Here is a 25,823-nt window from a genome sequence, read left to right as displayed (position 1 = left end):
AGGCAAAGGGTGGCTACTTTGAAGAATGTAAAATATAAAATAATAATATATTTTGATTTCTTTAACACTTCTTTGGTTACTACATGATTCCATATGTGTTATTTCATAGTTTTGATGTCTTCACTATTATTCTACAATGTAGAAAATAGTAAAAAATAAAGAAAAACCCTTGAATGAGTAGGTGTCCAAACTTTTGACTGGTACTGTATGTATTCAATTTTGTTCATTGGAATATTTCACTAGCCTACCATAGAAGACAATGCTAAGGCAGCAGCTTTATTGTCTCTGAGCGAAGGCATGTAAATCGGTCTGTTTGGTTCAAAATACCTGTCATCATGAGGCAACTTTTTTGGAAAGGAAGTGGTGACCTATATTGACCCGGAAGTGGACGCCAAATCCGATCGATTCTATCGGAGAAGTAAAAATGGCGGACAACGGCGGTGAAGATCCTGTTAATAACAACAATAATACAACGGTCTCTTCGGAGGGAACTATTATTAAGGTTACAGTCAAAACCCCGAAAGATAAGGAAGAAATCGCCATCTCGGAAGATGCCTCTGTCACTCAGGTTCGTTCATTTTGTTAATCCGTAGCTTGCTAGCGAGCGGTCACTAACGTTAGCTGCTATGCTACTACTACTACTACATTATCATCATCATCATCATCATCATCATCATGCCCCTGCCCACTTGCATTGGTTAGCCTGTGACAGGCTGTGTGTGTAGTTAAGCATGTATCGAGCTAACATTTCAGAATTGGCCGGTGTAGCGATATTTATAGCTATTTACTTAGAAAACTATTCTCAAACTTTCTTATAAAACGACTCACAACTACTGTAGTCCTCCATATTGTTAGCTGCTTAGTTGTTTATGTAGCCTAGCTAGCTAACTAGCTAACCGGCTTTCTAACTAAACAAATGACAGCTGATTCCCTGCACAGTCAAGGCAATGTGTCGTGTGACTTCTGTATGTTAGACATGGAAAAAAACATGTTGTAATCAGCTTTTAACTAAGTTAGTTAGCTAACTAGGTAAATTGTTAGCTAACGTTGAAATAATTTTGTTAGGTAAATGCTAGCTATCTAGTTTCTTAGCTGTTTCTCCATAAACTTCTTTGTGCTAGCCTAGGTAATCTATGAACAGTCTATTCTTCTTCAGAATGTAAGAAGAATTCTCATTGTTCTGAATATCAGTTACTGGACTGTGGATTGCTGTTCATGTGAATCACCTCTTGCATACTGAAGTCCCACTGTTACATTCAAGCTGATTTGTTATTAATCTGTCAGTTAATGCCACTTATGTAAGTCGCTCTGGATAATAGCGTCTGCTAAATGACGTAAATGTATCTTCCTGTCCTGTCACTCCAGTCCTGATTGATACCCTGAACAGCTAAATTGCAGACAGCTTATTTTACTCCTGTTTAATGTGGCTCTCATATGTGTAGTGTTCTTGTAGTTAGTTGTAGACTGTTACTGGAGGTACAACACCAAGAGTGATTTGGTATTTGTAATCAGGTAGTATGATTCCTATAATAGGATAAGCAATGAGGATTTACCCAGAGATAAGCAATGAGGATTTACCCAGAAACAAGGCTTTAGAATTAAAATCAGTTAATTGAGATAATTGTTTGTCTACATCTCTTTGTTTCTTTTCCTTGATTTCTCACTTTCTTCTGCCCCCTCTTTCTCTTGCTCTCCATCCCCCCTCTCTCTATCTTTCTCTTTTCCCAGTTTAAGGAGGAGATCTCGCGGAGGTTCAAAGCCAAGCAGGATCAGTTGGTTCTGATCTTTGCAGGGAAGATCTTGAAGGACGGGGACTCGCTCAACCAGCACGGCATCAAGGACGGCCTGACAGTCCACCTGGTCATAAAGACGGCACACAAGTAAGATGATGCAACTTCTCAGAGCAAAACTGATATTTTGTGTTTTAGTAGGATACTGTCGTCTTCTTCGGACATTTGGCAGAAAAGGAAAATTGGAAAAGGAATTGCTTGATCAACTTTTGAATAGGTGAATAGGCTATATGTAGTGGCATTAAGATTGACTCGGGCCATATATGCTTACTTACTCCACAGCTTGAAGTGAATAGCTTTCGGTGATGCAGCTGGTTAGTACGTATTAAAGCGGGCGGTCATGTGGGTTTGCAGCAGAGTATTACTAGTTTGAGCCGACAGCTCTATAACTGACATTTCTATGTGAATTTGGTCGGGTCGCCCAAAAAGTTACATATTGTAGCTTTAATGTGAATATGTAAACTTAACTGATCAATGCATTGTCCCTCCAGGGCAGGAGATGGCGCTAGTTTCTCCACCTCCGGCACCACCCAGGTGGGCAGCAGTAGTGGCAGCTCCTCCGGCCCCAGTTCTGCAGCCCACTCCTCCACAGTAGGGTCCACTGGAGGCCCTGCCTCGGCACCCCCACAGACCCCCAACATACTGAGTGAGTTTACTAAGCTAAATACAAACACACTTCTAATCTAATATATCCACCCCCTCACACACACACCCAAAGGTTTATAGAGAAAAAGACAATCAACAACAATTTCCCAAGATCATTACTATCACCATCACGCCTCCTGACCATGGCCCTCTCCCTCCCTCCTAGCCGGGTTCGGTGACCTGTCCAGCCTGAGCAGCATGGGCATGGGCTCAGCTAACTTCATGGAGCTGCAGCAGCAGATGCAGAGCCAGCTGATGTCCAACCCGGAAATGCTGTCCCAGATCATGGAGAACCCCCTGGTGCAGAACATGATGTCCAACCCAGACCTGATGAGGCAGATGATCGTGGCCAACCCACAGATGCAGCAGCTGATGGAGCGCAACCCAGAGATCTCCCACATGCTCAACAACCCCGAGCTTATGAGACAGGTGAGGGGGTTTGGCTGGAGTGTACTGTGTCACTGACAGGTTGGGATTGGCTGGAGTGTACTTTGTCACTGACAGGTTGGGATTGGCTGGAGTGTACTTTGTCACTTACAGGTTGGGATTGGCTGGAGTGTACTGTGTCACTGACAGGTTGGGATTGGCTGGAGTGTACTGGGTCACTGACAGATTGGGATTGGCTGGAGTGTACTGTGTCACTGACACTTTGGGATTGGCTGGAGTGTACTATGTCACTGACAGGTTGGGATTGGCTGGAGTGTACTGTGTCACTGACAGGTAGGGATTGGCTGGAGTGTACTCTGTCACTGACAGGTTGGGATTGGCTGGAGTGTACTGTGTCACTGACACGTTGGGATTGGCTGGAGTGTACTGTGTCACTGACAGGTAGGGATTGGCTGGAGTGTACTCTGTCACTGACAGGTTGGGATTGGCTGGAGTGTACTGTGTCACTGACAGGTAGGGATTGGCTGGAGTGTACTCTGTCACTGACAGGTTGGGATTGGCTGGAGTGTACTGTGTCACTGACACGTTGGGATTGGCTGGAGTGTACTCTGTCACTGACAGGTTGGGATTGGCTGGAGTGTACTGTGTCACTGACAGTTTGGGATTGGCTGGAGTGTACTGTGTCACTGACACGTTGGGATTGGCTGGAGTGTACTCTGTCACTGACAGGTTGGGATTGGCTGGAGTGTACTGTGTCACTGACAGTTTGGGATTGGCTGGAGTGTACTGTGTCACTGACAGTTTGGGATTGGCTGGAGTGTACTGTGTCACTGACACGTTGGGATTGGCTGGAGTGTACTGTGTCACTGACACGTTGGGATTGGCTGGAGTGTACACAGAAGTTAGGCTTGGCTAATAATGTAGCAGCTGCTGTTTTTTTCATCATAATTTTTTACTGTGGGAAGTCGACTGCTTTGAGAGGCTGATCTTTACATTTAGCTGCGTTCGAAGTTATATAAAGAAATAGGTCTTAGGGGAAGTTTCTCAGACATAGATTAAGCTTAGTCATGGACTAAAAATCAAGCTCAATGGAGAATCTTATGTGTCTGGGGAAACCTCCCTATAATGTTTGGATCTAACCCCTACCCCTCTTGAGTCCCTGTACCCCAGAACCCAGCCTAGCTGAGACTCTCCTGTCAACCCCTTCCTGTTCCCTTCTACTCAGACCATGGAGCTGGCCAGGAACCCTGCCATGATGCAGGAGATGATGCGTAACCAGGACCGGGCGCTTAGCAACCTGGAGAGCATCCCGGGGGGCTACAACGCCCTGCGCAGGATGTACACAGACATCCAGGAACCCATGTTCAGCGCAGCACGAGACCAGGTACCCACTGAGGACAATTCATTTCAATCAATTGACATCAATGCACGACTAAGTTAAAATTTGAATTAAGTGAAATTAAGGATTCACCCATTTAGGTTTTTCAGCCTCAGAAACTAACTCTAAGCTATCCAATGGAGAGTGCTGAATAGAAACTCCATTAGTATTCAACAGGTTGATAATGACTTCTCTCTCTCCCAGTTTGGAAACAACCCTTTCTCAGCCTTGGGGGGCAACTCTGACGGGGGGGTGCAGCCGTCGAGGACAGAGAACCGGGAGCCACTGCCCAACCCCTGGGGCCCTCCCAGCTCCACCAACCCCTCTGAGGGTGGAGGGGGAACGGGCACCACAGGCTCTACCACTGGCAGCACCACCCCCAGTGTGTCCAACCCTCTGGGCGTCAACTCTGCCAGTCTGGGAAACGGTACGGGAATACATAGACTAACTTCCTGTTGAAGTGACAGCATTCAGTAGATATACTGCAGCTTCACATACTGTAATATCACATGTGGACGTGAATTCCTAAATACATACGTATAGATCCATGACACCCAGACATACAGTGCATTCTGAAAGTATTCAGACCCCTTGACTTTTTCCACATTTTGTTACGTTCTAAATGGATTCAATTATTCTAAAATGGATTAAATTGTTTTTTCCCCCTCATCAATCTAGACACAATACCCCATAATGACAAAGCAAAAACAGGTTTGTAGACATTTTTGCAGAATTATTCAATTTAAAAAACTGATATCAGATTTACATACAGTGGGGGAAAAAAGTATTTAGTCAGCCACCAATTGTGCAAGTTCTCCCACTTAAAAATATGAGAGAGGCCTGTAATTTTCATCATAGGTACATGTCAACTATGACAGACAAATTGAAACTTTTGTTATTGACCAAATACTTATTTTCCACCATAATTTGCAAATAAATTCATAAAAAATCCTACAATGTGATTTTCTGGATTTTTTTGCCTCATTTTGTCTGTCATAGTTGACGTGTACCTATGATGAAAATTACAGGCCTCTCTCATCTTTTTAAGTGGGAGAACTTGCACAATTGGTGGCTGACTAAATACTTTTTTTCCCCACTGTAAGTATTCAGACCCTTTACTCAGTACTTTGTTGAATCACCTTTGGCAGCGATTACAGCTTCGAGTCTTCTTGGTATGACGCTACAAGATTGGCACACCTGTATTTGGGGAGTTTCTCCCATTCTTCTCTGCAGATCCTCTCAAGCTCTATCAGGTTGGATGGGGAGCGTCGCTGCACAGCTATTTTCAGGTCTCCAGAGATGTTAGATCGGATTCAAGTCCGGGCTCTGGCTGGGCCACTCAAGGACATTGAGTCTTGTCCCGAAGCCACTCCTGCGTTGTCTTGGCTGTGTGCTTAGGGTTGTTGTACTGTTGGAAGGTGAACCTTCGCCCCATTCTGAGGTCCTGAGCACTCTGGAGCAGGTTTTCATGAAGGATCTCTCTGTACTTTGCTCCGTTCATCATTCCGTCGATACTGACTAGTCTCCCAGTCACTGCCGCTGAAAAACATCCCCACAGCATGATGCTGCCACCACCATGCTTCACCATAGGGATGGTGCCAGGTTTCCTCCAGATGTGACGCTTGGCATTCTGGCCAAAGAGTTCAATCTTGGTTTCATCAGACCAGAGAATCTTGTTTCTCATGGTCTGAGAGTCCTTTAGGTGCCTTTTAGCAAACTCCAAGCGGGCTGTCATTTGCCTTTTACTGAGGAGTGGCTTCCGTCTGGCCACTCTACCATAAAGGCCTGATTGGTGAAGTGCTGCAGAGATGGTTGTCATTCTGGAAGGTTGTCCCATCTCCACAGAGGAACTCTGGAGCTCTGTCAAAGTGAACATCGGGTTCTTGGTCACCTCCCTGACCAAGACCCTTCTCCCCTGATTGCTCAGTTTGGCCGGCGGCCAGCTCTAGGAAGAGTCTTGGTGGTTCCAAACTTCTTCCATTTAAGAATGATGGAGGCCACTGTGTTCTTGGAGACCGTCAATGCTGCAGAACTTATATATACAGGTGTGTGCCTTTCCAAATCATGTCCAATCAATTTAATTTACCACAGGTGGACTCCAATCAAGTTGTAGAAACATCTCAAGGATGATCAATGGAAACAGGATGCACCTCAGCTCAATTTTGAGTCTCATAGCGAAGGGTCTGAATACTTATGTAAATATGGTATTTCTGTTTTTTTATTTGAATACATTTGCTAAAATTTCTAAACTTGTTTTCACTTTGTCATTATGGGGTATTGTGTATAGATTGATTAGCATATATATATATTTAAAAAAAATCAATTTTAGAATAAGGCTGTAACGTAACAAAATGTGGAGAACGTCAAGGGGTCTGAATACTTTCCGAATTCAATGTATGTCAAGCTGGGGATTGTAATCATACGCACACACAAACACACACACACAACGGCACCTACCCACCCACCATCAACCTCCCTCTGTGTGTGTCCCAGGCATGTTCAGCAGTCCGGGCATGCAGAGTCTGATGCAGCAGATCTCAGAGAACCCCCAGCTGATGCAGAACATGCTGTCTGCTCCCTACATGCGCAGTATGATGCAGTCTCTTGCCCAGAACCCAGACATGGCCTCCCAGGTCTGTAGCAGCAGAGTAGTGGGAGTTATCATGGTTCATAAAGTAACTTTATGCGTCTCAAATGGCACCCTATTTCCTTTATAGTGCACTACTACACATAAGGGCCCTGGTCAAAAGTAGTGCACTTTAAAGGGAATAGGGTGACATTTGGGCCACAAAAAATCTGAACGCAGGGGGATCCACTGGAATGGGTTGTTGGTAATTTATTGTAATGAGAGCAATATTGCAGATCTGGGCCCATATTCACGAAGCGTCTCAGAGTAGGAATGCTAATCTAGGATCAGGTCCTCCCCGTCCATATAATTGTATTCATTGTGATCTAAAAGGCAACACTGATCCTGGATCATCGCTAACGCACTTTATCAACACAGTCCCAGAGCCAAGCTGGACTCCTTGGCAGCTGTACATAACAGATCCAGCTGGCAGTGCTTTACCTCTAGGTATCTAGAACAGATCCAGCTGGCAGTGCTTTACCTCTAGGTATCTTGAACAGATCCAGCTGGCAGTGCTTTACCACTAGGTATCTAGAACAGGTCCAGCTGGCAGTGCTTTACCTGTAGGTATCTAGAACAGGTCCAGCTGGCAGTGCTTTACCTGTAGGTATCTAGAACAGGTCCAGCTGGCAGTGCTTTAGCTGTAGGTATCTAGAACAGGTCCAGCTGGCAGTGCTTTCCTGTAGGTATCTAGAACAGGTCCAGCTGGCAGTGCTTTACCTGTAGGTATCTAGAACAGGTCCAGCTGGCAGTGCTTTACCTCTCGGGACTGTATCTCCATGTAGATAGACAGATGTGAGGAAGATGGTGAGCAACCTCTCCACTGGGGAACAGCAGGCTAGGCTGCAGCTGGTCTTCTGTCTCTCTCTCTCACCTTCTGTCCCCCCCCCCCCCCCCTTCCCCTCCAGGTGTTGATGAATAACCCCCTGTTTGCTGGAAACCCCCAGCTGCAGGAACAGTTCAGGAGCCAGCTGCCTGTCTTCCTGCAGCAGGTACAAACACACTAACAGACACATTTATATCTGAGAGAGAGCTGAACCTGTCCCAAGGACCTGATTGAATCGATTGAGTCTGGACTGGATGGGCCCTAAACAGATGATTGTTTCAGAATGTTAATTGATTCATTGTTAGTTTGATTGTGACTGTTGTTGTTGTTGTTGTTTAGATGCAGAACCCAGAGGCTCTCTCTGTGATGACCAACCCCCGGGCCATGCAGGCTCTCCTTCAGATACAACAGGGCCTACAGACGCTGCAGACAGAGGCACCGGGACTCATGCCCAGGTACACACACACACACTGATGCACACACACACACCACAGAAGGTTAGTGGCACCTTAATTGGGGAGATTTGGCTCATGGTAATGGCTGGAGCGGAATAAGTGGAATGGTATCAAATACAACAAACGCTCTGTTCCAGCCATTATTGTGAGCCGTCCTCCCCTCAGCAGCCTCCACTGACACACATACACACTGACACACACACACAAACAAAAACGCGTGCACACACAGGACCTGGAGAAAGTGATGAAATTAGTTGTTTTTGGAGATCTTTGGGTAGTAGCCTACATCCTCTGTTAGGCAATATGTTCTCCCTGTCTGTACTAACCCCTTTGTGTCTCCCAGTTTGGCACCAGGCGGTCTACCAGGTGGGCTGCCAGGCGGTCTACCAGGTGGGCTGCCAGGCGGTCTACCAGGTGGGCTGCCAGGCGGTCTACCAGGTGGGCTGCCAGGCGGTCTACCAGGTGGGCTGCCAGGCGGTCTACCAGGTGGAATACCCACAACCTCCCTGTCCATAGGAGGTGTGGCTCCAGAGAACCCTGCCTCTTCGCCGAGCGCCGGGACAAACCCCGCCCAGCAGCTGATGATGCAGCAGATGCTCCAAATGTTCGCAGGAGGGAATGCCTCGGTACGTACCACACACACCTGTCTTCCCTCGTTCTGTTTTACTGTTTGATTGTACTGATTGATTGATTAGTTAATGGTTGGTTGACTGATTTGATTGAGTGACTGTCTGACTGATTGTGACTGGTCCCCCTACAGAGCCAGAGCCCGGAGGTGCAGTTCCAGCAGCAGCTGGAGCAGCTGAGCGCTATGGGCTTCATCAACCGAGAGGCCAACCTGCAGGCCCTCATCGCTACAGGAGGAGATGTCAACGCTGCCATCGAGAGACTGCTGGGCTCTCAGCCCTCATAAAGACACACTCACTCACACACACAGTTACGTATATACGCATACATCGATACATACATCGATACAGACACACGCATACACACTATCCAGCTCCGGGTAGCAAGGGATAAACACACACACACACACACACTGTCTACAGAGAACCAAGAAGTGAAGTGAACTATCCCAAACCGACACAGACGAGACCCGGTCAGGATATGTGCCATTCTAAACATCCACTGCAGCCTCCTGTCATATCTCCTAAACAGAGATGCTTTACCCTGCAAGATTCACTCATCCATCTTACATTTACATTCAAGTCATTTAGCAGACGCTCTTATCCAGAGCGACTTACAAATTCTAATAAAGCTGAGGGGTTTATTCAATGAGGTGGAGAGTTCAGCGTGCGGCAGATATAAATGTATTCATTGCATTGCATAGAGCTGTTATGACGCATTTGTTTCCTGTCTATATGTTGCATTTCTATCTGCAGTGATGTTTGTGAACAATCCACTATTTTGACCCAACCCCTGATGTGCAGGGTATATGGAGAGCGGAGGAAGAGAGAATTACAAAAAAGTTTTGTAAATCTCACACGGATATCAGGCCCCAATCCCTTCCCCCTCTTTCCACTACTTTAACCGTCCAAAACCCTTTCTATTTATTGCTAGCGCTGAAAAGAAAAGATCCCCCACACTTCCCTAAAATTGCAAAATTGTCATTCCAGATAGGATATATTCATCTCCTCTCAGCCGTGAGTTGTTCCCTCAAGGCACGACTTCTGTGCCTTCTTGTCTTCAACAAACCCCTTTAACAACAACCACTCCCATCAAATGGATGGATTTCATCAAACCCTGGCTAATCAAATCAAACGAGTCTGCCATTGGTGGTGTAGATTGACTTCACACACAGGCGGTGCCACAAGATTGAGACTTTTGATAAGATTGAGAAATGTCATGATAATCGTTAATAAAGAAAGAAAGGTGTGGTTCTGAGGAAGACACAGAAAGACAAAACAGACAGATATCCTTTTCATTTTAATCTGATTCATTATGTATTTTAATTTGAGGTGTAAGTTGTACCTACCTATAGATAATCTGTTTTGTCTCATCATTAAACAAAACTCTTCCTGGAAAATGTATGAATAAAATATAATGAAAAAAGGCTTTACGTTTTTGGTATGGTGTGGCACCATACGTTGTTGTAAATTAAGTTCTAGCTTTTTGCTTTTATTTTAGCATTGTAGTTGTGGTAACTTTGGCAATGGCTTCCATAGCTGTGCTTTGTCTGTTGGCCTCAGTTGAAAATCCATCACCCAATTCAACATGTTGGAACTAACTTTTAACAGTACTGTATAAAAAATAAAACTAAGTTGGTCAATAAGAACCCTATTTCAAATTGTGACAATCCTCCCGACTTGTAGAATTATACTGCACCTTCCATTCAGCAGTCCACTCCACTTATAAATCACTTATTCCAGAAGTAGTGAAACATTTTAATTTAAGTTGAATTAATAATGCATTTACCTGGTAGCATGGAGGCTCCTCGATGTTATACTGTCATCTACTGTAGTATCTACCTTCTACATACTTATGCTTCACCTGTCAAGTGAGGATTTGTCACGTTGCATTGGAAGACTGTGCATTGGAACTGTCATCTAGTCTAGTGCACCTCTGTAGTCAGGGTAGTGCACAGACCTTTCAGTGGGCAGGTGCTCAAAATAAAAAATGGGCACACCCCCTCCCCGCTTGATACTTTTTTTCATTCATATCTCGAAATTCATAACATACCAAATGCCTCTGTAGTGAAAGTTGTTGGGAAAAAAAGAAAAAATTGCATAGCCCTATTTGTTTCTGCAACAACACACTAATCATCACAAATTGTAAGCAAGCTATTTACTTACAGTGCCTCCTAAAGACATGACTGACATTGGGAAAAGAGGTTGGGCTATCAGCTGATCATGGATGTTTTTGATTGATGTACATGTACTAATTGTGAATTACCTCTGTCATTTATGATGATGTAGGCTAAATCAAGTGTTAAACAAATGTCATGCTGCTGTGGCAGTACATTTACGTCATTTAGCAGACGCTCTTATCCAGAGCGACTTACAGTTAGTACATACATTATTTTATCATACTAGCCCCCCGTGGGAATCGAACCCACAACCCTGGCGTTGCAAACATCATGCTCTACCAACTGAGCTACCTCCCTGCCGGCCATTCCCTCCCCTACCCTGGACGACGCTGGGCCAATTGTGCGCCGCCCCATTGGTCTCCCGGTTGCGGCCGGCTACGACAGAGCCTAGATTCGAACCAGGATCTCTCACAGCTAGCACTGCGATGCAGTGCCTTAGACCACTGCGCCAGTCGGGAGATAGTACTGTTGATATTTTAACTAGGTAGCTACCTACACACACACATGGCTTAAGCAAGCATGTTTGGATACAGGGTAGCCCAGCAGGAGAAACCAGAGCCATATACACTTGAAGTGGACACCACTTCAAAATAGTGGATTCGGCTATTTCAGCCACACCCGTTGCTGACAGGTGTATAAAATCAAGCACACAGCCATACAATCTCCATAGACAAACATTGGCAGTAGAATGGCCCGTACTGAAGAGCTCAGTGACTTTCAACTTGGTACCTTCATAGGATGCCACCTTTCCAACAAGTCAGTTCGTTAACTTTTTGCCCTGCTAGAGCTGCCCCGGTAAACTGTAAATGCTGTTATTGTGAAGAGGAAACGTCTTTTTTTTTTCTTTTTTTCAGGGACTGAGTTAGACATGGGACACCAGGTGTGTGCAATTAATGATCAGGTAGAACAGAAAAGCAGCAGGCTCCAGACCTTGTAGCGTAAGAGTTGAGTACCCCTGCTCTAATACATACTATGGGACAATGATCACTGAGATCATATGCAAATACTCCACTAGACAAATATTTAAGAGGGTTATTAAGAATTAAATCAATTAATGAAGAGTTAACAGGGTTTTTCACATTTAGCTGTGTGGGTTTTCAGATCAATTGAGTCAGATTAAAATCAATGCCTATACTTTTAAATTGATCTGAGGCCGGAGAGCCAATCTAGATTCAAATCCCCTAAAATGACCAACTACGAGGACAGAAAAGCTGATATAGCACCAATAGCATCTAGCATCCGCCATGGCAGCAGGGGGGTGGTAAATCCCAGCAATAAATACATGTGTATTCTGATTTATGGACACATCTGCAACCAGGATCTCAAATATATTGGGAACAGAAATAAGATGTTACATTTATGGCCACTCCTCCCCCTTTCTGTTATCTGTCACATCTAAATACACTACAATAATTTACTTCAATGTCTTTGTCAGAGTCAGAACCATCTAACCATGTTTCCAAGAGAACCAGAATGTCAGGACATGAGTCCTGTACCCAAATGTCAATTGTGTCCATTTTTTAAATCATACTTCGCACATTTAGGTGCATTAGCCCAAGACCCCTATGAGATTTAAAGTCAGAGGCGGTATTCAGCTCATTCCCATCAGAGCTAACAGGCATAGGGTCATCTGCAGCTATTTGTTGAGTGAGCTGAGACTTTGCCAAGGTCCCTATGCCAACCATGTGAGAGCAGAGCAGACCTCCCTCAAGTCGCTGGATGCAGGGGCTCTGGCGAGAACTGGGAGAGCAGTGTTGGCAGAGCTCTGTCCACCCGGATGAAGCTCCCGCCAAAGGAGTGGAGCTGCTGCAGGGGACCAGAGTGGCTGCCAATGCTCCATTCTGGGTGTGCACAGGAGGCCTTGGTGTGGCTCCTGTTGCAGGGTTGGAGCTGCCATGGGGGACAGGAGTGTCCCAGGCCTGTCCTGGGGATGGGAGTAGGGAGGGTAACCAAAACTAGCCTGGGAGGGAGGTTGTGGGGGGAATTCAGGAGGGTGGTGTGGAGAGCAGTGTGGCTGGCGAAGCACCAAACTCTCAGCATATGAGGGCTGATGTGAATGATACATGGTGTGGACAGCGTCATGTGGTGCACTACCCTCAACAGTGTTTTTCCAGACCCTAGGGTAGAGGTCGGTACTGTGTAGAGCTGGGCTGAGTTGAGGCGGGCCGGGTCTGGTTGAGCTGTGCTGTGATGGGCCGTGTCTGGCAGAGCTGTGCTGTGATGGGCCAGCTCTGGTTGAACTGTGCTGTGATGGGCCGGGTCTGGTTGAACTGTGCTGTGATGGGCCGGGTCTGGAAGAGCTGTGCTTTGATGGGCCTATGGCTCTGGGAGCAACCAATGGACCATGTGTGGGGTGGAAAACTTAACAGCTTGCGGGCAGTGGGTTCCGAACAATACTAGGCAGGTTTCCATTGACCCGGGTTTATTCGACAAAAGCAATGGCACGACATGTGTAATGGAACGGCAGATAGGCCTTTAGGAAAAATGCTCTGAAGATTGCTAACATTTTCATCCGTTCGACAGGGGTGGAATTTTCTTCTATATAACTTTCTTTATTGCGACAAATTATGATGTAAACTGTGTTTTTCGAATAAATGATGATTGCCGAATCATTTTGAAGGTAGGCCTTCGCGGGGCACGTGATGTCACCCGCGTAACTATAAAGCTTGACTCCACAATTCATTCTAAATGCCTACCACTTGCTAAATACAAAAAATGTAAACTATGAAAATAATATTTATTTGCAGTACAAGGATTGTCCTGACTTTCAAGAATGCCTGAATTGCTTCGCCTTCCTTGTCTGGTTGGCTGGTAAGTTTCACCATCCAATTATTTCAGATCTACAGGAGTGCAAGTTTCACCATGGCACGGACCATGGCGATACTTTGGCACATTAGAATTAGAATATGTCAAATACTAGTCAATTCTTGCATTCTATCCATGCTGGCTTTCGCGGGCTACCTGAGACGAAACAGATAGGTGGGAGGCCATACAGGCTGTCGCCAATTTATTAATGCGCAGTTTGCCTAAATGAATATTGTAAACGCTTCAACCGCTCAATTTTTTCCCGTTACATCCAGCTGTTTTCATTGACACAAGAGACAGTAGTTAAATGGAAAGGCACCCTAGCAGGCAATTGTTGTAAATATTTTCTATGCGAACTTTCTAAATGTCGACAAAAAAATCACTGGACAAGTTCTTGGAAACAAAAAATGTATGGGTTTGACAACTTGGATGGAAAATTACTGAGGATAATAGCGGATGATATTGCCACTCATATTTGCCATATCTTCATTTTAAGCCTACTAGAAAGTGTGTGCCCTCGGGCCTGGAGGGAAGCAAACGCTATTCCCCTACCTAAGAATAGTAAAGCCCCCTTAACTGTCTCAAATAGCCGACCAATCAGCCTGTTACCAACCCTTAGTAAACTTTTGGAAAAAATTGTGTTTGACCAGGTACAATGCTACTTTACAGTAAACAAATTGACAACAGACTTTCAGCACGCTTATAGGGAAGGAATTCAACAAGCACATCACTTACACAAATGACTGATGATTGGCTGAGAGAAATTGGTGATAAGATTGTGGGAGCTGTTTTGTTAGACTTCAGTGCGGCTTTTGACATTATCGATCATAGTCTGTTGCTGGAAAAACGTATGTGTTATGCAGTGGCGGCTCCTGAAAAAATTCTCAGGGGGGGGCAATTTTTCTGATGATTTAGGTGACCTACACACATTTTAAAAAAGATATGTCCAGCAACAACATGAAGACAGGGGCAGCATATAAGTCAATACCAGAAGCATTTATTGACTGATCTCAAAAGTGTTGGCGTACCAGGGTTGGTGGAGCCCTCAGTTTCATCTTTGCCTCGCAAAGCTAACTCAAACACTCCGCAAAACTTCACACACTGGATTAGCCGGCTGAGGATGTGGCGGTTCTTGCTAATGTCGTAGTAAATATATTTGTTATAGTGAATATGGAATATGATATGTTGAGTAAAATGTTGTGCTAAGATCTATTTAGGTCAGGAGCTGGTTATAAGTTCTGTTCCTATCCAATAACAATGGACAAAAGGGTCCTATCTTGTCAGCCTTGTCAGCAGGTGGCCAAGGACAACACCCACGCCATAGGCCTCTCAGTTCTTCCAACTCACGAGTTCTTGCTCTGAGGACACACACACACACACACACAAACACACACACACACACATCATCACTGTTAAACACACACACACACACACACACACACACACACACACACACACACACACACACACACACATCATCACTGTTAAACACACACACACACACACACACACAAAAATCCCCTCTCTTAGGCTGAACATTTGAAGACAGAGAACCCGACTCAGAGCCAATGCAACAGTGACAGTAGCCTGGAGGGGACCTCGCCCAACTCATCAGGACCAATCAGAAGATCAGAACTACTAGATTCAACCTACTTCATTTATTGCATAAAATGTCTGCACACAATGTTTCGGGGCTCTCTTCAGATAATAATAATAATAATAATAATAATAATAATATGCCATTTAGCAGACGCTTTTATCCAAAGCGACTTACAGTCATGCGTGCATACATTTTTGTGTATGGGTGGTCCCGGGGATCGAACCCACTACCTTGGCGTTACAAGCGCCGTGCTCTACCAGCTGAGCTACAGAAAGTGGATACTCATGGATGCGCATCGCAATTGTAAAATGTCAACACAATTGGAGACACCACGTCATTTTTGGAGACATGTTATTGACAGTAAACTATTGTAGATGCGACTGCTAACTAAATAAAACATTTTAGCTGGCTAGCTAATCATCTTAGCTAAATGTGGGGCAAACAATTCAGTTATTTACCGTTAATTTGAGGGATTGGGGTGAAAGAAATCGAGTTACATAGTGATACTTTACGATATACTGTATTGACAATATCGCAATATTTTAGCGCTAGTTGGCTGTACCTGCACCAAAACACCATTATTGTTCCTTCATAGCTTGTTCTCAATCTTTTCACATTGGGAGCCAATTTGTTTTCAGCACTTTTATTTCCATGACTGATCAAAACTCGTTCTCATGGCTTTCTGATCCCTCTGCAACAGACATATGGTGCGCAATAAAATCACAGTATCGAATCGCAATACGTATAGAATCATGAGACTCGCAATGCATATATCTTATCGTGAGGTTCCTGGCAATTCCCAGCCCAAGTTCATTTGCCACAACAAATCTCTTCGCTAGCAAACGCGATGTCTTCTCCAAAACGGCAATGTGTCTCCAGCAATGTTTACTTTTTTGACGTTCTATGGCATCTCCACTTTCCAAGCATATATGACCACATGTAATATTTTGGTAAGTGATGCAAATAGTGAACTATGTAGGGCCAGGATGTAAAATATATGTAGCTGCAGCAATTTCTCTTATCTGATATGGTAAGTAATGGGGCTTAATGTATAGCTCCCTAAGAGTTTGACGAACGGGTCCGTGCACGCGATTCCAGATATCTTTACCTCTGAATAAACTGCCTTTATTATACCATATCCACCCTGTCCAAAGTCTCTACTTGGTCTCAGTTCTCCAGTAAACTTGTGATTATCAACACTAACCTCATCGTTGTGGCGGCGGACAGCTAGCCTGTATCCCTCATCCAGTTGAGTGGCAATGTTATTTTTTCGTTCGTACCAATTTTTGGAAAATCCTCGGGTGTAGGACTTTCCGCCTTTAGTAGAAACCTGTTGAATTATTAAATTTGGTCTGGGAGGTCCTAATTGTTTCGTTGCCAATTTATCTTGATTTGTTCGCCGACAAAAAGGAACTTCTTTCAAAGAGACAATCGAGTTGCACTGCCATTTTGACAGTAATAGTGAATTGATTGATGAGGCTACCCGCTCTTTTCTTAGTTACGTTCATGGTTATGTTACGTATGACGAAAGCGCGTAAGTGCAAGCCCTCAGACACCCATAGAGATTGTATTGAAAGCTCTGATATTTGAAAAAAATAGATTTTACATGGGAGTCTATGACAGACTTCTGGGCGATTTTCAACCTGACTGAAATCGCCCCAAAAGGGGGGGTGGCCATTTGAAGCACGACTTTAGCCTGATTGGACAGATTAGTGGCAGATCACACCAGACGTCTAGATTACAACACTGATAACTACTGTTGCCGTGATATAATTGATTAGAAAAAAAATCCCTTCCTTTTCCCGTTTGGCAGTGCGTCGCCCATATCGCCCTATTGAACACACCGCCCCTGGTGTTATGGCTTTACACCCCCTGCTATATTGTGGATAAAGAGTTGCCTGTCTAACAGAACACAGAGGGTGTTCTTTAATGGAAGCCTCTCCAACAAAATCCAGGTAGAATCAGGAATTCCCCGGGGCAGCTGTCTAGGCCCCTTACTTTTTTCAATCTTTACTAACGACATGCCACTGGCTTTGAGTAAAGCCAGTGTGTCTATGTATGCGGATGACTCAACACTATACACATCCGCTACCACAGCAACTGAAATGACAGCAACACTTAACAAAGAGCTGCCTGCAGTTTTTAGAATGGGTGGCAAGGAATAAGTTAGTCCCTAATATTTCAAAAACTAAAAGCATTCTATTTTGAACAAATCATTCACTAAACCCTAAACCTCAACAAAATCTTGTAATGAATAATGTGGAAATTGAGCAAGTTGAGGAGACTAAACTGCTTGGAGTAACCCTGGATTGTAAACTGTCATGGTCAAAACATATTGATACAACAGTAGCTAGGATGGGGAGAAGTCTGTCTATAATAAAGCGCTGCTCTGCCTTCTTAACAGCACTATCAACAAGGCAGGTCCTACAGGCCCTAGTTTTGTCGCACCTGGACTACTGTTCAGTCGTGTGGTCAGGTGCCACAAAGAGGGATATAGGAAAATTGCAAATGGCTCAGAACAGGGCAGCAAAGTGGAGGAGAAATTGACTTCATCACTACTTGAATTTGTGAGAGGTATTGACATGTTGAATGCACCGAACTGTCTGTTTGAACTACTGGAACACAGCTCGGACACCCATGCATACCCCACAAGACATGCCACCAGAGGTCTCTTCACAGTCCCCAAGTCCAGAACAGACTATGGGAGGCTCACAGTACTACATAGAGCCATGACTACATGGAACTCTATTCCACATCAAGTAACTCATGCCAGCAGTAAAATTAGATTTAAAAAACAGATAAAAATACACCTTATGGAACAGCGGGGACTGTGAAACAACACAAACATAGACACATGCATACAAACACACGATAACATACGCACTATACACACATGGATTTTGTGTTATAGATATGTGGTAGTAGAGTAGAGGCCTGAGGCCACACAGTTAATATGTTGTGAAATCTGTTGTGAATGTATTGTAATGTTTTTAAAATGTATAACTGCCTTAATTTTGCTGGACCCCAGGAAGAGTAGCTACTGCCTTGACAGCAGCTAATGGGGATCCATAATAAATACAAATACAAAATGAAAGTTCTTACAATATTCAATCATGACATTTCTCTAAAACCACCATGTGCACCACCAAGTCAGAACAGTAGGCTAAATTATGAGGGGAAAAGGGACTAAATTATTAGGGTAAGGCACATGGGCTACTAACAGCTTACTACACAACATACACTTAGTATTATTTTCTTAGCTAGAGTGTACATATCTCCCTGGCATATAACATTGTTTATGCAGCAGCATACAATACATTTTTGGACTCACCTTGTTATGCTGTGCTCACTTGAACAGGAAGGTGGCGCGACGGTCCTACGTGGGCAAATTCTGTCATCAAACTCTGTCATCAAAGTCTGGCATTCTCTGGATTTATGGTGCTTTCAAGACAGTGATCTTCAGGTCGGAGCTCTAGAAAGAGGTCAGAGTTCCCGACTTGGAATTCCAAGTTTGATGACCGTTGAAAACATATTTTCCCAGTCAGAGCTTGTTTTTTTCGGGGTTCCCAGTTGTCTTGAAACCACTGAAGTCTGAGATTTCCGAGTTTCCAGTTGTTTTGAACGCGGCAGAAGTCATGCTGGATTGACAACACAGCCAATGTTGAATGTTTATCCTTTTAAGCTTGGAAAAGAGAGCCTTAAAATGTTTATCCTTTTAAGCTTGGAAAAGAGCGCCTTAAACCCAGACTTGGACCATACACCCACTCTACTGAATAGCAGGCTAGTGATTTCTTTGTTTCCATGCTTGCAGTTAGCCACTGATTCTTTCCAAACCACTAATTGTTGAATCTGCGATTTCCAACTTGTTGTGTAATGTTTATGGCCGATGAGCACCGATACATTTTATATATAATTTCTCTTCATATGACAAAGATTGAAAAGGATTTGCCAGTAGATTGTTGACTTGATTCATGATGATGACTGCTAGATTGCTAGCTAAGATTTTGAAAGTATGATGTTGACATGATCAGTCCAATCAAAGCTACGGTAGATATAACCTGATTTCACTTAATTTTATCTGTGGCTAATGACCTTGAGCCTTCTTAGATGGGCACTTCTAATGTAACTCTATGGCAGCACCCAAGGGGCTTGAATTTTTGAGCTCTCCCCGTAGATTTTGCGGTGACGTAGTGTCCCCATGAGTGACAGAACACTGAGCCAATCACGGCGCAACTAGAGAACATTACCAACCCCATGCTCCGTATTTTCTGCTGGCTGCCCCACCACCACAGAAGGCACTGAGCTAGGCTGAAGCACCTGCATTTTGGAGCTGTCTTACCCAAGAAAGTAAAGAAGAGACCATGTTTGTATGCAGCTTTATTAACTCAAAGATTTTGTACTAATTTTTACATTGTTTGCAAACATATGTGACACGTATTAATGCCAAAATAACATGCAAAACAGGCAAAAATTATAATAATAATATATATATTTATTTATTTTGCAAAACAGATGGGGCTCAAAACAGGTGGGACCACCCCACCTGCCCTGAATTACGGGTAGCCACTAGATGGGAGACTTAACTTAGCCTATACCTTTCAGTCTAATATCGCTTTTTACTTAGTTTTGTAGCTCTTCATCAGAAGCACGCATATTGTAAGTAGTAACTGTCCTCTCCAAGTTAACTGGAATTTAGCCTAAAAAGATTTGATAAATGTGATTGGTTGAAGATATGACAAGTATTTAGCATCACCAGTAGGCTTACGCTTTGAACTACATTCATTTCCAATGGAACGCTGCGTATGCCTTGCAGCATTGCGTTGCAGAGGCAGTTGCAATGCGTTCTGTGTGGTGCATACGTTGGATTTATCAAACTTATGCGTCAAACTGTATGCGTAAACGGGTTGACTGAAATGGTAGCAGAAGGTGAATGTTGAACTTTAATTTGCACACATATCTAGATGATGCTGCATACTATTTTGCGCAATGACACAGTCGGTGTGTTCAAAGGCTACCACATCCTTATGATATATATATATATATATATATACACAGTGGGGGAAAAAAGTATTTAGTCAGCCACCAATACTTATTTTCCACCATAATTTGCAAATAAATTCATAAAAAATCCTACAATGTGATTTTCTGGATTTTTTCCCCTCATGTTGTCTGTCATAGTTGACGTGTACCTATGATGAAAATTACAGGCCTCTCTCATCTTTTTAAGTGGGAGAACTTGCACAATTGGTGGCTGACTAAATACTTTTTTCCCCCACTGTATTAGTCATAAACGCATTGTGACTGCAAAAGAGACCGGTTGGAATCAATTTGAAATACGAGTGAAATACTGTACAAATCTATGTTATTTTGTAAATCAGTGGTGTTTTAATGTATTGATAAAATGCGGGACATAATTGTTTGGTTGCGGGGCGTGGGACAAAAGGCCAAAATGCGGGACTGTTCCGCACAATCCGGGACATGTGGTCACCCTTCATGTGCATGTATTGTTTGTGACCAAGATGAAAAAACTGTATGAGGTTTTGCGTTGACTAAATGGGTGTTAAGTTAATGACGAGTATGTATAGCTCGGAGACTGGTTGAAGACCAAGTAGAAAAGTAGATTGATTCACAATATTGAAGTTTGATATTGCTGTAACTATGCACTGTATGTAACTATGCACTGTATGTAACCTTTTGTAATAGACATGTATTTTACAACCAACTTGTGTCATGAGTCTTTAATTGAAGATTTCTTAGAGATTGCAGAGTACGCTGTCATTCACTATCACTATTATCCTCCAGAGGGCAGTGCTGTTTTAAGTACATAAACGGTGATGCGAGGACTCAACAAAGTGGTATCTCCATAGGTCTACACTTGATATGTAATTCCTTATCACACATATTTCCTTCAGTATTTTATGAATAAACAAACACCCATATACACAAATGTTTGATTGGTCTTGTTATGGGACTTTGTCCTAAATGGATGGCATCATCTACATTGCAATTGAGTCAGTCTGAGTGTGGTGTCTATGTGAGTGTTTGTGTTGGTCAATGCCCATGCCATTCTCTCAAAACACCCACATACTGTGTCGTTCTCTGTCAAACACACCTGTGCAATGGTAACAGGTAAGAGAGGACAGCAGTGTCAATGGAGGGAGTGATTCATTCTCACATATGTAGAAAATAGCCCTTCAACAAACCTGATTTTCAATCAAGTATTTTGAGTATGTGTAGGCCTGTGTACATGTATAAAAGTGTGTCTGTAGCTCATCTCAAATCAAATCAAATTTTATTTGCCACATGCGAAGAATACCACAGGTGTAGACATTACCGTGAAATGCTTACTTACTGCCCTTAACCAACAATGCATTTATTTCTTAATAAAAAGTCAAATAAAAACAACAACAACAAAAAAGTGTTGAGAAAAAAAGAGCAGAAGTAAAATAAAATAACAGTAGGGAGGCTATATACAGGGGGGTACCGGTGCAGAGTCAATGTGCGGGGGCACTGGCTAGTTTAGATAGTTGAGGTAATATGTACATGTGGGTAGAGTTAAATGGACTATGCATAAATAATTAACAGAGTAGCAGCAGCATAAAAATATGGGGTGGGGGTGGGGGGGCAGTGCAAATAGTCCGGGTAGCCATGATTAGCTGTTCAGGAGTCTTATGGCTTGGGTGTAGAAGTTGTTAAGAAGCCTTTTGGACCTAGACTTGGCACTCCGGTACCACTTGCCGTAGGGTAGCAGAGAGAACAGTCTATGACTAGGGTGGCTGGAGTCTTTGACACTTTTTTGGGCCTTCCTCTTACACCGCCTGGTATAGAGGTCCTGGATGGCAGGAAGCTTGGCCCCAGTGATGTACTGGGCCGTACGCACTACCCTCTGTAGTGCCTTGCGGTCGGAGGCCGAGCAGTTGCTATACCAGGCAGTGATGCAACCAGTCAGGATGCTCTCGATGGTGCAGCTGTATAACTTTTTGAGGATCTGTGGACCATGGTTTAAATTAAGCTTTTTGTGTAGCTCGGCCAAGAGAGTGTAAATCTCCACTATTTGTGGTTAGTGACATTCATGACAGATACTGCTCTATCTCTGTCTCACAGATGTGCACAGAGGATCTTTGCTATAATGAAATGATCACAAGGTTTCATAAAAAATATTTTATGAATGCTCACTGAACTTTCTGCACAGCAAAGTAAATGTTTAATAATTTCCTGTGAATTATGATTTTTTATAGAGCCGAAAAACATGGTTTGATAACCGTGGCAGGTTGAGCTGGCTGTGCAGGTTGAGGAGGTTGGTCTTGAAGTCGGTAAATCTTGATTTGTGTCATACTGTATAAAGGTGAGGGTTGTGATCACAGAGATTCTGAAAAAATATCAAGACCTCTTGCACGGTGGATTGAGATGGGAAAGCTCTCTGGCGAAGTGAGATTTGTTACTCTACTCTGTGCCTTCGACCAAATTCCCCAAACGCTTCCCAGATTTTCTTGACTGACCGCGTTTTGACCCCTCGCTGTCGAAGTTCAGTTTGAGAGTGGCCTGAGTGAATGTGGGTAAAATTGGGGATTTAAAACGTCCATGGTGGCCATTACGCCACTTGACATGTGTAGCCCGTAAAACCATGTGTAAACCTCAGGACGCATTCATGTCTAATGTTTGAGTACGACTGAGCCTCTAAAACACCAAGACTGGTCGTATATCTCCCCGTTTGAGTTTTGACCTGAGTACTTTCTGTCCGTCGACTGCGCTCGACTGGCGTGTCATCCCCGTGTTGATTTACGATCGTCGCACCACACCTGTGTTTTATCGCGACCCCTATGACCCCTGCGTTCATCCTGATCCTTGACTGTGGAGAGCATGGAACTCTCCCCAACCCCGGCGGGGAATCTATCCAATCCACCGATGCCATGTTTAATGTGGATCTCTCTCTGTAATCTGGTGGAGACCCTTCTGGTATCTACAGTATCCCAGGACAGAATGCAGCCATCAGCTATCTCTCCAGCCCCTCTAGCAGCACATACTGTAAGGTTAACTGTGAAGTGATGTGTGCATTAGCTGTGTTTATGGATCATCTGGTGTTAGGGTTCAGCCTAGGGACAGACCAGTCTGGCTCCTGAGGTTTGACAGGGAGTTTGTGTTACCCTGCTGAGCACTAACTCTGAATCTCCATTTCACAGGCAAGGATACTTACTCATTGTTCAGACCACGGTGAGCTTCATTTCCCTCCTACTCCCCTCCCCTACATACACTCCTACATATGTATGGAGAGCTGACTAGTTGTGCTAGCTTTAATCAGACATGTACAGTGCCATCAGAAACTATTCACAACCCTTGACTTGTTTATTTTATTTTATTTCACCTTTATTTAACCAGGTAAGCCAGTTGAGAACAGGTTCTCATTTACAACTGCGACCTGGCCAAGATAAAGCAAAGCAGTGCAATAAAAACAACACAGAGTTACATATGGGGTAAAAAACATAAAGTCAAAAATACAACAGAAAATATATATACAGTGTGTGCAAATGTAGCAAGTTATGGAGGTAAGGCAATAAATAGGCTATAGTGCAAAATAATTACAATAGTATTAACACTGGAATGCTAGATGTGCAAGAGATTATGTGCAAATAGAGATACTGGGGTGCAAAAGAGCAAAATAAATAACAATATAGGGATGAGGTAGTTGGGTGGGCTAATTTCAGATGGGCTGTGTACAGGTGCAGTGATCGGTAAGGTGCTCTGACAACTGATGCTTAAAGTTATTGAGGGAGATAAGAGTCTCCAGCTTCAGAGATTTTTGCAATTCGTTCCAGTCATTGGCAGCAGAGAACTGGAAGGAATGGCGGCCAAAGGAGGTGTTGGCTTTGGGAATGACCAGTGAGATATACCTGCTGGAGCGCAGACTACGGGTGGGTGCTGCTATGGTGACCAATGAGCTAAGATAAGGCGGGGATTTGCCTAGCAGTGATTTATAGATGGCCTGGAGCCAGTGGGTTTGACGACGAACATGTAGTGAGGACCAGCCAACAAGAGCGTACAGGTCACAGTGGTGGGTAGTGTATGGGGCTTTGGAGACAAAACGGATGGCACTGTGATAGACTACATCCAATTTGCTGAGTAGAGTGTTGGAGGCTATTTTGTAAATGACATCGCCGAAGTCAAGGATCGGTAGGATAGTCAGTTTTACGAGGGCATGTTTGGCAGCATGAGTGAAGGAGGCTTTGTTGCGAAATAGGAAGCCGATTCTAGATTTAACTTTGGATTGGATATTCTTTATGTGAGTCTGGAAGTTGAGTTTACAGTCTAACCAGACACCTAGGTATTTGTAGTTGTCCGCATACTCTAGGTCAGACCCGTCGAGAGTGGTGATTCTAGTCGGGTGGGCGGGTGCCAGCAGCGTTCGATTGAAAAGCATGCATTTAGTTTTACTAGTGTAAAAGGAGGCTACTGAAGGAGTGTTGTATGGCATTGAAGCTCGTTTGGAGGTTGGTTAACACAGTGTTCAACCATTACTGTTTTAAGTTAAAGGTTTTGCCTAATTTCAATGTTTACAACGCTGGTTGAAATTAGATGAAAACAGTAATGGTTGATTACTTTTTTCAAATCCAATGTATTTTCCACGTTGATTCCACGTCACAGTACGTTGACGAATTACATGGAAAGAACATTGATTCCACCAGTTTGGGCCCACTGTGAAGGAGGTCTACAGATTTTCCAGTGTGTGTGTGTGTGTGTGTGTGTGTGTGACTCTGTTCTTCCTAAAATGGTTTGTTCTTGTTCTGCCAGAGGCTGTCTCTGCACATTTACCCTACACACAGGAGAGGAAACACACACACACAAAGGTAGAACAAAAAAGCTTTAGGAAGAACAGAGTCACAGACACACTCATCACACAGAGACTCACACAGGCGTACTTACACAGTCAGTCAGTCACCCGCAGTGGGATGGGGACTTTGAGGACAGTCAGTCACCCGCAGTGGGATGGGGACTTTGAGGACAGTCAGTCACCCGCAGTGGGATGGGGACTTTGAGGACAGTCAGTCACCCGCAGTGGGATGGGGAGCTTGAGGAAAAGCAGGAGTGAATGGAAACCATCTAAAAGTTCCTTCATCCCATCTCACACACCACAAGAGGCACAGGAGACTGGATACCGTGAGCTGCTGCTGAGCTGTACAGGAGACTGGATACCGTGAGCTGCTGCTGAGATGTACAGGAGACTGGATACAGTGAGCTGCTGCTGAGATGTACAGGAGACTGGATACCGTGAGCTGCTGCTGAGATGTACAGGAGACTGGATACCGTGAGCTGCTGCTGAGATGTACAGGAGACTGGATACCGTGAGCTGCTGATGAGATGTACAGGAGACTGGATACTGTGAACTGCTGCTGAGATGTACAGGAGACTGGATACCGTGAGCTGCTGCTGAGATGTACAGGAGACTGGATACCGTGAGCTGCTGCTCAGATGTACAGGAGACTGGATACAGTGAGCTGCTGATGAGATGT

At 44.0% G+C, this 25,823-nt stretch overlaps 1 protein-coding gene across 1 annotated transcript; it reads left to right on the top strand.

Annotated features, from left to right (window-relative positions):
- Positions 1 to 393: 393 nt before the first annotated feature.
- LOC311132753 (ubiquilin-4-like) lies at positions 394 to 10,382 on the top strand. The gene is made up of 11 exons (XM_084166049.1): positions 394 to 568; positions 1,729 to 1,880; positions 2,282 to 2,436; positions 2,602 to 2,864; positions 4,048 to 4,206; positions 4,405 to 4,627; positions 6,694 to 6,833; positions 7,735 to 7,818; positions 7,992 to 8,107; positions 8,451 to 8,733; positions 8,868 to 10,382. Exons 1-11 carry the CDS (start codon positions 425 to 427, stop codon positions 9,018 to 9,020), a joined length of 1,872 nt encoding a protein of 623 aa, XP_084022175.1. The 5' UTR covers positions 394 to 424; the 3' UTR covers positions 9,021 to 10,382.
- Positions 10,383 to 25,823: the final 15,441 nt, after the last annotated feature.

Source organism: Coregonus lavaretus (genome assembly GCF_964263955.1).
Source record: "Coregonus lavaretus genome assembly, chromosome: 7".
NCBI lineage: Eukaryota > Metazoa > Chordata > Actinopteri > Salmoniformes > Salmonidae > Coregonus > Coregonus lavaretus.
This window is presented reverse-complemented; position numbering and strand designations above follow the sequence as displayed.